The sequence below is a fragment of the Pezoporus flaviventris genome, unplaced genomic scaffold, assembly GCF_033815535.1.
Source record: "Pezoporus flaviventris isolate CSIRO_AGI_PZ_B2104156 unplaced genomic scaffold, CSIRO_AGI_Pfla_v1 ptg000007l, whole genome shotgun sequence".
Classification (NCBI taxonomy): domain Eukaryota; kingdom Metazoa; phylum Chordata; class Aves; order Psittaciformes; family Psittacidae; genus Pezoporus; species Pezoporus flaviventris.
Genome location: NW_026892555.1, coordinates 71158405 through 71171129, shown reverse-complemented (window position 1 = coordinate 71171129; position 12725 = coordinate 71158405). Strand labels below are relative to the sequence as shown.

At 44.8% G+C, this 12725-nt stretch overlaps 1 protein-coding gene and 2 long non-coding RNA genes across 3 annotated transcripts in view; 1 reads left to right on the top strand and 2 right to left on the bottom strand.

Annotated features, from left to right (window-relative positions):
• Positions 1-4612, bottom strand: part of LOC133267128 (uncharacterized) — a 34796-nt gene extending 30184 nt beyond the window's left edge. Inside the window, exon 1 of the long non-coding RNA XR_009742645.1 lies at positions 3946-4612. This is a non-coding gene — a long non-coding RNA (uncharacterized LOC133267128). The remainder of the gene's footprint in view (positions 1-3945) is intronic.
• LOC133266401 (uncharacterized) lies at positions 809-2976 on the bottom strand. Its single transcript, XR_009742374.1, has 2 exons — positions 2359-2976; positions 809-1060 (listed from the first exon to the last, which is right to left on the bottom strand). It is a non-coding gene; the product is annotated as an uncharacterized LOC133266401 (long non-coding RNA).
• Positions 4613-4720: 108 nt separating the features above from the next.
• VWC2 (von Willebrand factor C domain containing 2) overlaps positions 4721-12725 on the top strand; it is a 53595-nt gene continuing 45590 nt past the window's right edge. Inside the window, exons 1-2 of the mRNA XM_061449167.1 lie at positions 4721-5554; positions 12164-12293. Of these exons, the coding sequence (XP_061305151.1) occupies positions 4841-5554; positions 12164-12293 (844 nt within the window). The 5' untranslated portion in view covers positions 4721-4840. The remainder of the gene's footprint in view (positions 5555-12163; positions 12294-12725) is intronic.

Below are 12725 nucleotides of genomic sequence, written 5' to 3'. Positions count from 1 at the left end.
CTTCCTTGGGAACACCTTTTCCCCTCTCAGCTTCTGGAGTTTGTTTCAGAGCCTCTGAGCTGAGACAGGCACACACAGAGTACACCTTCTGCTATACTCTTCCCCCGAGCCCGCACTGTCGCCTCCAAGGGCTCAGACAGCAATCTTGTCACCAAACCCAATCTCACTGTTGGGTGGGGTTTTCTAAACACACCTTCCTCATTCTCCCCCCCTCAATTGTACTGAGGCTCCTCTTCTGCTGACGTGCCCTGCCCAGCTCCACAGGCCTTCATTGAACTCTCTCCTCTTTTCTCTCTCTGTCGTCTTGGCTGAAGACAGGGGCCACCAGGGGACACTTACTACATAGGAAAAAAGGAGCATGCTCCCTGCATGAGACCCTGTGAAGGGATAGATGTGTTGAGTGATCACCTGGTGTGGGGGGGCTGCGCACATATGCCCGTATCCTGGGCCTTTCTTTATCCATGTATTAGGATAAAAGTGCTTGTCTCGCTGTTCTTAGATGTCTAGGTGAAACGTATGCATAGCTATGAGGGTTTAGTCTTATATTGTTATTAACAAGGCAGACAACCATTTTTAATTTGGCATAAGATACATCCTACATTTGGGCTCCTGTCATTCACACTAAGGCCATTCTTAAAAAAAAAAATAAAATATATATTGTTCAAAATTTCAATCCCCCTAATCTCATGAAATAGATGTTTCATTAAGCTTTTCAAATAGCTACCCTGTGTTCAGCCTGAATGTCCACACTCACTGTCTTGAGCCTAGTCTAATGGAGAATGTCACCACACCAGTTTAACTCCAGTCATTCCTCTCCAGCACCATTTTTATTTCAGCTACCAAGTTTCTTTCCATTCAACTGCTTCCAAGTAAAAATAAGCTAATTCCTAGTAAAATTAAGCTAAAATCAGCATAGATAATTTTGTGTTCATGACAGCTCTGATGTGGCTAATGCAAAGTTTTCATCATGCAGGCAAGATCCAGCAGAAGGGAAAGCGTCTTGAACGGGATGCAGAATTTGATTCTTATCCAGAGACACAGTTGTCCTTGTTACTGTTGCCTAGGGGGAGAGCAGAGTGGGGGAACTTGGATCTGTGTTTTTATGCCATGTCTATCCTGCACAAAGACAGAAGGACTTGTCTCCACAACCTTATATGTTATACAAGAAATATAAAACTCATATTAAAGACATTGTTAAAAGTGGTTTTCAAATAAGAGATTTTCATGTTTCTCTTTTCTTCTAGTTCAAAATTCACACTCAAGAAAACACCAAATACTTCTAACATATCTGCTGTTTGACCACTTGGACTACAACATTGCATATTGCTATAACATATTGCAATTTGATGCTATAACAAAGCAGTTCTGCAAGGGTCCTAGTGTCAGGTACAATCCATCACTTAATATATCTATGAATCTGAATAAACAGAGGCTTAAATCCAATGAGAAATCTTTCAGGAAAAGAAATGAGGGTATTTATCCTCTTTCTTTGCCAAGAAGGCTAAGATGAGCTGCAGTTGTCACCATGAGAATTCTCTAAAGTTTTGCCCTTCTTATTACACAGCAGCATCTTGAACCTCCAGCCCTGGCTGATCCGTCTGAGAGAGGCAGAGCTCTTACAGAGAGAGGGCTGTATGCTGATCGCAGATTTTGTACCAAAGATTCACCTGGGAACATGTGAAAATGTCAGAACCATAAATTGGCTTCTCTCTCCTCTTTATCACACGTGTAGCATTGCCTTCCCAAGTCCCCCATTTCTTTCTGTCCTGCTTTAGCCACAACTAGCTGCTGCTTGACAGCAAAGCTTATAAGCTTGTGAACACAAGGTAAGGGTGGTCATTCAAGTTCTCCTAGAATTAGCAGTGTTGCATACTGGTTGATCACCCCATGTCAGGGTTTAAGCTATATAAGGCATAAAACTACTGTTTGTAGAAAAGGCAAAGATTTAATTCTTTATTCAGAGGTAACAAGACAATAATTTGAAGGCAAATACTTCTTAATGACTATCAGTCAGGTAATGAGAAAAGTGTAGCTTAACCCTGTAAGACTTCGTCTAGGAAGCCTCCATAGCAATCTAGAATTCCTGCAGCCTACAGAAACATTTGACTTCTTGTATCCTTCAAAACTTTAGTCTTGTTTTTTAAAGTTTCAGAAGATTAAACCACTATTTAGCTGGTGAATATCTGACTGGGAGACATGAGATGGTGTCAATAGAACTAATTTTGTAAACTAGGCAGGTCTCATAGATGTTTACAACAAGAACCTAACAGCTAAAAGAGTTTAGCACCTGCATCCTCCTGTGGAGGAGTTTAAGTGTTTGGATTTTCACAAATAACCGGCACTCATGAAGGTACTTACCAGTGAAACATTAGTATCCAGCAGATTTTCACTGCTCTCCTGAGTACTGATACCGCAGCGCTCCCATCTTAATGAAAAATAATCTGAAAATTTTACACAGCCTAAAAATTTCAGTTACAGTGCCAAGCACTTTGGGAAATCCACCCCCGGCCACGAGTAGGGCACAGAAAGCTGCTAAAGAACTACAGGGAGAAGAGGGTTAGTGCAGCAGGGACTGCTCTGGAACATCTGTAAAGTAAAGCTCATTAGATTACACTGGTATGTCATCTAATGCGGCTTAAAAATAAACAAATACGTAAATAAATAACCTTTTGGGTTCCAAGCCCTTGCTCAGCTCCAGAACAAAAGCACCTCTAGCATTTCTTCTGCATTTCGGTCCCACCACTCTTGTTTCAGCCATCACGTTTGTAGTAGACAGCTCTGCCCCTTTCTCTCTATCAAGAAGCATAAAGGAGAAAAACGCAATTACATTTAAGTGTTCATCGACCATCCACGAGCATGGGTGAATATTTCAGCTAGCAAATCGTGTACAGCTCCATCGCTAGCTAAGGCTAGGAGGAGACAGCTAAAGCAGGGGGATCTGATGCTTCAGCACGGGCACCGGAGGCAGACACCGCCGGCGCTGCTCCGGCTATCAGCGCCCCGGGCCCGGCTATACCGCAAGTTTGCCTCCGCATCGGCCACCACCTCGGCAGCCGGTACGCGTCTCACACCGCGGAAAGTGCCCCCATTCCCGCCGCGCCGCAGGCTCCATCCCGAGCTGGCACCTTTACACCGGCAAAAGTTTCATCCCGGTGTGCGGGACCGACCCCGGATGAGCCCGCGCTGCCCCGCTTCCCCCCACCCCCGGCACCCGCTCGACCTCCCGCTGTGGGACCCCCCCCCCCGCGCCCGAGGCCGTCATCGCCTCAGCGGGACTCAGCTGTACAACCAGGTCAACAACTCCATACCGTCCCCCCCCCACCACCGGCGGGGCGGGGCGGGCAGGGGCGCCGTGCGGCCGCACCGGGCGCCACCGCCCCCCCGCCGAGCGGCGAGTCCCCGCCCTGCGCCCGGCTCGGCGGTGGAGGGAGGACGGACGGGTGGGCAGTGCGGAGCGCCTTGTTCTGCCCCATTGCCCCCGGGGACGGGGGCGCATGGCCGCGATGTGAGAGAAGCGGGTACCGCGGCGGAGCCCGCCCCTGGGGCGGCGGGGCTGGATCGGCTGGCCGCTGTGCCGCGCTGCGCTGCAGGCGTTGCAGGACCGCGGCGACGGGCGGGCTGCAACAAGCCGACGCCGGCCGCCCGCCCGCGGCCCCGCCATGGGAGGCAGGCGCGGGGTGAGGCTTGCAGCTCCGAGCCGCCGGCGGGGCTGAGCCCGGCTCCAGCGCAGGTAGGAAGGTGTAGGGCCGGGCGCCTGGGGGAGGCTGCCGGGCTGGTGAAGGGGTTGAACCCCGCTCCTCACCACCCTGCCGGGAGGCGGTCGGGCGGTGCTGGCCGTCCCGACGGAAAGTTTGGGCAGCAGGCGGAGCGCGCTGCCCCGCGGTGAGGGTCGGGGGAGGCGGGCGGGCAGAGCGGCAGGCTCTACGTGGGTTTAGGGAGCCGTACCTCGGAGGTGGGGCCGTGTCGGGAGCCTGAAGTGCCGTCGCTCATCGCGGGCGGAGGAGCAGTGTACCCATTCTGGGTTGGTTTTCTCCCAGTTTTGTGTGCCGCGGTTTCAGGACGGGAGCCGGGAGCGGCGCAGGGCTACTGGAGGTTGTGGGTTAAACGAGCCTCTGCTGCGGAAACTCTCAACGGCTCCGCTTTGCCTTTAAGACATAGGGAGAAAGTGGTGGTGTGTGCTTGTTTAGGTAGTTCGGAGGAGAGATAGTCTGGCTGTACGCGCTTTAACGTGCTTCGTTTCGGTTGTCTTTAACTGAAATGTGCTCACTGGTAAGTAAAGAAATAAACAACCCCAAACCGACAGCATACTTGAGACTGAATAAGAGGTTAATGACAACCAGCGTGCTTGCAGTCAGCAAATAGGATTCACTCGGGTGATTTCTGTTCCGGACACTCCTGTGTTTTGGGGAGCTGTTTAATTCAGCGTGCGTTCTCTTCACGTGTTGTCATTTAGAAGGAAAAATAACCCTCAAATGTTCTGGGTTTTGCATGCATCTGGCTTTGCGAATCCGAACTCCCCAGACTTATGCGTTGTGCTCTCACGGAGCCGAAGGCACCCTGTCCGTGTCCAGAGGTCTGCTATTTATAAGTACTTGGCAGAGTGGAGGCGGAGGAGGGATGCAGCACCAGGCTGTTGTTTGCCTTTTGCATAAACTACCGAGACAGGTTGCATATTGTTTGAGATGTTGAATCAGTGGAGGCAGTGGGGGGGGGCGGGGGGGGAAAGAAATGCAGAAGCTGAAGTGTTCCTAATCCTTTTCTTCCTAGGGACTGTGAAGCGCATCTGTGAAGCGCTTCCCTCCGATGTGAATGCAGTGTCCCCTGTGGGATGCAGTAGGTGATGCCCAGCTCTACTGCAATGGCAATTGGCGCTCTCTCTAGTTCTCTTCTTGTAACCTGCTGCCTCATGGTTGCCCTCTGTAGCTCCACCATACCTGTACAAAAATTGGCCAAGGCTCAAGACAAGCAGGAGATAAAGGCGAGCCAGGAAAAGAGGGATCACACATCTACAAGGGACAGCCAGACAGGCCCGGGGAAAATGAATGAGATCAGCAGGAGCGGAAGGGAGGAGGGGAGCAGGGACTGGAAGAGCAAAGGGAACAGGAACTACTCGAACAAGGAGTCTTGGACTAAGCAAAAGCAGGCTTGGAACAGCCAGGGAACAGGCAGTAAATCCGGGAGCGTTGCAGTGCAAGAGCAGAGGGACGCTGCTCCCGAGGAAGCTCAGGTGGCTGAAGATTCTTCTCTCCCAGAAGCTGTTGCGAGTGTAACTCCTGAACCCCCGGAGGAGTACGCCTACCCGGACTACCGAGGGAAAGGCTGCGTGGACGAGAGCGGATTCGTCTATGCCATCGGGGAGAAATTTGCGCCTGGCCCCTCTGCCTGCCCCTGCCTGTGCACTGAAGAGGGCCCGCTGTGCATACAGCCCGAGTGCCCCCGGCTGCATCCGCGGTGCATCCAGGTGGACACCACGCAGTGCTGCCCGCAGTGCAAAGAGAAGAAGAACTACTGCGAGTTTCGAGGGAAAACCTACCAGACCCTGGAGGAGTTCATGGTAAGGGCTGAAGCCGGAAGTCGTTTCGTGGGTCCTTCTGTCGTTTAAAGTGGTGTTATGTTCCTCAGGTGCTTTCTCCGCGGCTGTTCTGACACTCTGTATCCCTCCCCTTTTCATTTCTGTGTTAATACTGCTTCTGCAGTGCTGCAGAATATTCCCTTTAAACATGACCTTTCTTGCTCTGTGGTACTGTAACATTTTTAAATGAAGGGGTTGATCTTCGTTAATTCCTTTGGTATTTACAGTAAAAAGTGCTATTTGAAAGGATGCTACTCGATGGTGATATGGATTTCATGAAAATTTTCAGCAAGACATTCGTTTCCTTATTTAACTGTTAATTGTGAAACTTCTGCCTTGCATGGGGGAGAACAGGGTTTTGTGATCTGGCTTCTGTGCCTAGAAGTCAGGCTGTGATGGTGCCTTTTTTGAAATAGACATTTCTCTTTCTCTTCTTAACCACTTAAACTGCTCTGCCAAGGTTGCATAATGGTCGCTTTCTCAGAATGACTGTGGGCTATCTTTCTGATAGGAACAATGGTTCCCAATCTGGATTACAGAAGATACCTAAGCAAAGGACTTGAAAAGCTTCATGGTTAGGGAAATCCTTCTAGACTAGGGCCTTTTTAGCATCGTTGTGCGAGGTCGTTATCATTGAAAATGCAATTTATTAAAGTGTGCTGGAAAGTTTTACAGGTTGCTTACTTTGCCCTTTTCCCTTTAGTATTTTATTGTGGCTGAGATCTGTGAGTAGGCAAAAAAGGTAGAATTTGCTGTAAATGACTGTTAGACACAGCGCTGGTCCAAAACCCATTTCTGATCACGCCAGAGGTTTTTGAGCTCAGTATGTTGAGGGGAGTACAAAATCTAGTTCAGGGCTTTGGAAGCTTGAGCCCCTCTTGGGATAGAGAAAATGTGTTTATGAAGGCTGTAAATAAGTTGCCACCTCTGCTCCCTGTGGTGTTTGCCTGTTTTTGGAAACATAACTTTGATTCATAATGTCTTTTCATGTTCTTTGACTTACTGAAAAATAAATAATTGAAGGAGCAGAATTACCCTCTCCGGAGTAAACCAAGGTGTTTCCCTTGCTGTCTGCAGTAATGTGAAGAGCACTGGTAGATTTCAAAGCATGGCAGAAGGCATCATACCATCCTCTCTTTTCCCATGTAACCCTCAAGGATCGCGATCAGCTTCAGGATGGCAGTTTTCTGCTTTAGGAGGGAGAAGGTAGCCACTTTTAGCAGTGGCTAGTTGGTGTGACCTTTTCAGAGATGGATTGTGAGGTCCTTCCTTTGCCAGCAAAGTTAATTCTGAGGGGTGGCCAAAACAGTGATGCTGCTGCACACGTTCTCTCTTAGGTCAGTTTTAAAGGCTTCTCCCCAGACTTCATTCACACTCTTCTAACAAGTTGCATTTCTTTGTCTTTTTCTACAGTTGTGACATATTAATGGCTGTAAAGCAAGCTTAAAATAGTATATTCTGTTAAGTTTCTAGTGAGAGAATAAAACCGTAGAGCTCCCTCTCACATTTGAGCATGGCTGGCAGCCTTGGTAGGAAGGGAGTGCTGAGCACTGACATTTACAGAGATGTTCTAAAAAGACTTCGGCTTTCAGCTTTCTTTTTAACCTCCTTCAGCCCTTGTGTTGATACCTTCCTGTAATGAAGCATCAATTCCCTTACCACTTTGTGTTAGGCAGCTTTGAAAACATAAGTGAGAACGGATGCCTGCTTGCAATGCACAAGGCAAGTTACTGACACAGTTAGGCAGTGGAACTGCAGTCTGTTTATTTTGGTATGTGAGGACCTTAGGTTTTACTTGAGTTTCAACACTGATCCCAGTATTGTGAGCACAGAACTGTAAATGCAAATGTTTGCCTGTGCCACTGCAAGCAGTGGAGATGTCTGGTGCGGTAAGGTACGATGTAGTCACATTGGTGCTGCTAAGTGGAAGCCATTGTAAATGCAAGTAATTGCAGATGGTTTCAAAGGTCATTTTACAAGTTTAAAGTTGATGGGCTTGGAGTGGCTACTAATATGCTGTCTCTTCATTAAGGTCAAAGGAAGGAGTTATAAATGGACAGTGATCTGATTTTTTTTCTGTGTCTGCACCTACTGTTTGTGGCAAAGAGTACCAGACATCAAAGAAAAAGTTGGTTTCCTAACTTTTAAGTAACGCTACTTGCACAAGCGTTTATGTATAGGTATGTAAACGTGCACGCAGGTTTGGGAGTTTGCTTATATAAAATTCCTGTATGGCTTGGCATGACAAAAATCTGACCAGAGCCAGTGCTAACTCAGAAGCCGAGTGTGCCAGGAAATGGGGGGTTTCATGCGTTTCTTTGGTTCATAGTCCTTCGTGCACGCTTTGCTTTTGTGTGTGTGTCTGTGTGTGTGTATGTACAAACGCATTTTTCTCTTTCCAAAAAAGACATGGATGTCGACACAAAAGACAACACGGGTGTGGGGGAAGGATAAGGTCTCATAAAGCTGTTTCCATCAGCACCACTCTACTCCCCTGTGGATATCATAAGGCAGGATGGCATAGAGACCACAGCATCCATATGAGTGGAACTGGGAGCAAAAGATTTAGCTGATGAAATGCAATGAGGATAAAATTCTTCACTGGAGTTGGAGAGAGCTGAGTATGTGTTCCACTAGACACTTTTCAATCTCAAAGTGAGATTAGAAAATGTAGGCTGACTTTCAAAGTCATGGCCTTCAAGGACCATAAATTATCTTCAGAAGTGTAACATTTGGGAAAGACTGGCGTTGCTGAAAGTTGTTGCTTTGTGTGTCTTTTTTAGAATTTCTCTGCCACCCCAAATTGTATTTCTTGGTGAATAAATCTGGAAGTCGACAAACCCAAATGGCTTTTGAAACATCTGTGGTATTTTGAAGGCACAGAGAAGTAAAGACAAGGCTGGTATGTTTATTTTTGTCAGCCTAACCCCATTGATGTTCTCGTAAGTTGTGTAACAAGGAAATATTAGTAAGAATTCCAGCCCAATAGCAAATAATTTGGGGATTATGAGTGATGTTATTTTTTTTAACTTAGATGCTTTCAAAGCTCAAGGAACCAAATGTAGATTATATATATCTAATTCATATGTTTTGTTGTCTTGGTTTTGTATTCTTTTAATTAAAATTTGGCATGTGGAGAGGGAGAGGAGAAGGCTCAGATCGCTTTAGAACAGAACTTCAATGAGTGCAAATGATTTGTCATTTCTTAATTACCACAATTTACACTAAGTTACTGGATAAACTTACTACCCTTACTAAGATCTAGTTTTCTTCATGCCCCACTAGTGGGAAATTTACCTGTTTACACAATGGTGTGTTTGCTTTTTTACAACATCTGCAACCCCATTTATACATCTGCTCATAAACTTCCCTCTAAACAGTTCTAAAGAAGTGGTGGTGTTTTGTTTTTTTTTTTTTGCCATCTGTACTCTATTTTCTACAGGGTTTATGGCTGCCTAGTGAATACGTAAAACTTCTGTGCCTCTTATTGTCTTCCCATACGTTTTGCATAGGCAGAACTATTGGTGCTATAGAGTTAATAGCTTCATCTGTAGACCATGGAGTTGTGGTATCATTAGTCCTCAGAGAGAAGTTGATAGGTGGTGTTATTTCCAGTCCAGCCTGGTTATGTCAGATGTGTTAAGCATGAATGCTGCTGGGCTGGTTGTTTACCAGATGAACAAGTGGGATGCTCGTTGCATTGGCTGCCACTAGAAACTGTGCTGCAGGGAATGAGCTAATGTTATAAAGAGTAGAAGAGAGGAAATGAAGGACCAAATGTGTCTTTTGATTCTGATTTATTCAGTTGTTGTTACATATACACACAGTCTTATTGTCTCTTTCTCTCTCTAGTGATGATTATGTCTCCAAGTATCAATCTGCCATTAAGATGCAGAAAGTAGTGGGGTTTTTCTACAGTTCCTGCTACATTCTGATGATACACAAAAAGCAATGCATTGCCATTTAGTCCAAAGATGAACAGATAAAGGTTGACACCAGCATCATTTTAGCAACCACTGTGGTTCACTTACATGCCTGAAAAGAGCTTCCTTAACTTTGGTACCATTACTCATATTGGTGGGTTGTATGGATGACAGTACTTACTAAAGGTGTGTATTGCCCTGAAATCCCATGATCTATTACACCGGACAGTTATTCATGACTGTGGTATCACATTAACAGTGTACTGCATTCATGAAAGATGTAGTCCTCAAGTGTATGTGCTGTATAGGATGGAAGTGAGTTATTCTGAATCATTGTTATTAAAGATTAGATCAGTTTTGTTTCTTGTTCAGTAGTATTTTCAGTGCTTCATGAAATGGCTTCTTATTCTAAGAATTTTAGGCTTCTGTCAAATTTGGAAATCTAGTAAACAACCTACTTAATTAGAATATGTTTAGATTTTACAGATGAGAGATTTTAGGAATAACATCTGTGTGCTGTCTTGTTTCTTGCTTATCACCAGATACTCTTGTTTTCACATCACTTCTAATATTGAATGGCACAGCTACTAAGCGGTGTCCTGGGAGAGGGAATATCTGTTGTAGTAGTTACTTGTCTCGTTGAACTCTGACAAATTTGCATCTTTTTCAAGTCATGGCAAAAAAAAAATGTTAAAACTGATTGAAAGCTATGGGTTTGCCTTGTTGAGCCTGATCTTTGGAATTGAGTTCTGCTAGCTTCAATCAAGTAGGATGTCTTAAAAATAATAACAATTAAAAAATCAGTCCTCTTAAAAGGCATGTGTTCATAATTTAGTAAGTATCGTTTCTGCATGTAACTCCAGAGGGGACGTAGTCTTACTATTGACTTGCTGATAGTTGGGAGCTCAGGTTTGCCAAACACTCAAAATGTCATGTGCGGTTTAGGTGACTACCTGAGATACCTGAGCCTCTCGACTCTGAACACTGGATCCGGAACCTCCTCATCTGGTGACACTCCAGCTGTGCAAGGGAACGTGACAGTTTATAAACAATTACAGGACAAAATTCTTGTCCCAAAGCCTGCAGTAAAAATGGGCAGTACTACGCTGTCAGTCTCCTTGTAGCATTATATATGGTGTATGGTGTGTATGTATATGTTTTGTATGATGTGGTGTTACCCTAGATAGAGAAGAAACTGGAAGTGAGTAGCTAGCAAAGGAAGCCTGAAGTAAGTAGTAATAAAAACACAACACTGCAAGAAACATTATTTAGGCTTTCTAAGCGGAAGGGACAGCATGAAAGCTATGCAAGTGCATAAGCAGCTGTGGCAGGTGGGAAGAGAAGTGGCAAAGCATGGATGAGCATCAGCATGTTTTAACTCTGGAAGTGAGAAGGATGTGAAAGAGGCAAACAAGCAAGCGAGTGGATTTGACCAAAAAGAAAGTGGTGGGCTGCCAGAGAAATAGGGAAAATAAACAAATGATCTCAAGTGGACGTCCAGATGATTCTTCACAGGGAGAAATGGGATTTTAGATTTGAGGTTGTCCTGCTTTTGTTGGAAAAATGTGACAGGTGGTGGCTTGCATCATCTGGAATCTGGATTGAAAAGGGTCCGTAAAAAACAGCCTCATCCTTAAGTAAACCAAGAATTTGCCCAGATCATAGATTTAGAGGATCACTAATAATAACATTCAGCTGCATTTTCATCCTGTTCTCTGAGCATGGATGATAATGTGGTTTTTTTTTGGAGTTCAGCAATAAGATTTAAACTATTCCATTTATTGCTCTTCAGCACCCTTGCTTCCCTCTACCACCAGCTCCTTGTGTGATATGAAGACCTCATTGTATACAGTGTACAGCACCTGGTCAGGAACACTGAAGAGGGCAGCTAGAATTGTACATGTGGCAAATGCAGACATTTGAAAGTCTGTTTTTCACTAAATGGGGCCTTGATGCTGTTTTGTTTGGAATTAATTTCATTGAAGTAGGTCACTCAAGTAATTATCTCATGGTACTCCTATTCTGTAGGGTTATTCAAACCCAGTAACATTTCAGTAGATAAAAAGGATGACCTGTATTTTGCTTTACCCATTTCTCTGAATTGCAGTTTCTCTTCAGAAAGTTGCAAGTATTACAGGAATGGTCCAAATACAACTAATCTAAGGGAAATGCCTGAATTCAGAGGGTGTTTATTTCCTGACTTCACTTTGGTAATTTTCAATAAAACGCAACTTCCTGCTACCAAAAAACTTTAAAACCTGGAAAAATTGCAATAAGGATTTCCATCAAAAGAAGGCTCATATTTAATTTAGCAAAATTTCTCTTTAAATACAATATTTTTTTGCTAAATTACTTTTTGAACTTGTAGTGGAATTAAACCAGAATTCATCTAAGTTATGAATGTAATTTGCTGGAATTAGATAACTTTTTAATTAATTTTTCTGGATTAGAAATGTGGTAGGAAAATTCTTGCTTTATTTGTGTTAAAAGTCTAGAGTTCTTGTTTGCAAGATCCCTTTGACTTTCCCATTTTGTGTACAGGTTCAGAGCAGAACCTGTGTTTTCTTCTGCTGTGGTTCCTTAATTTCGCAGCTGGGAAGGTAGGCATTGCAGACTTCAGGAGGGCATTAAGTGAAAGAGATAAAAGGTGTCTGGATTTGTGTTTCAGGTTTCTCCATGCGAGAAGTGTCGCTGTGAAGCCAATGGTGAAGTGCTGTGCACTGTCTCTGCTTGCCCCCAGACTGAGTGCGTGGATCCTGTGTATGAGCCCGATCAGTGCTGTCCTATCTGTAAAAATGGTAAGTGATGTCTGTACAATGAGAAGAGGGCTTCCGTCGGACGTGTCCATGCTTTGCTGTTCTGGGTTTGAAAATAATTCCAGTATTTTTCTTTTTCCCCCCAAATGGAGATGGAGAAGAGTTGTGCATGGATCGTGTTTTCTGGTGTGAGGAGTCAGATCCTCCCTTGGTTGGGATGGACCTGATTATGACCTATAGGGATTTTTGTTACCCAGGAGACAGTTAGGGTATTAATAGCAGTCATTCATGTGGCTTCTGGGTATAATTTTGCATGAACTCATTGTGTGAACATGTTTGAAATAGGCACACAAAGCAGAATTCGGGACTCTTTGTGTTACCCACTTTTCAATGTGAGCAGGAAAAGTTACTTTTGTTCTCCCTTCTTATTTATTCCCCTTTCAGAGGTTCTTTTCTTTTTTTTTTTTTTTTTTT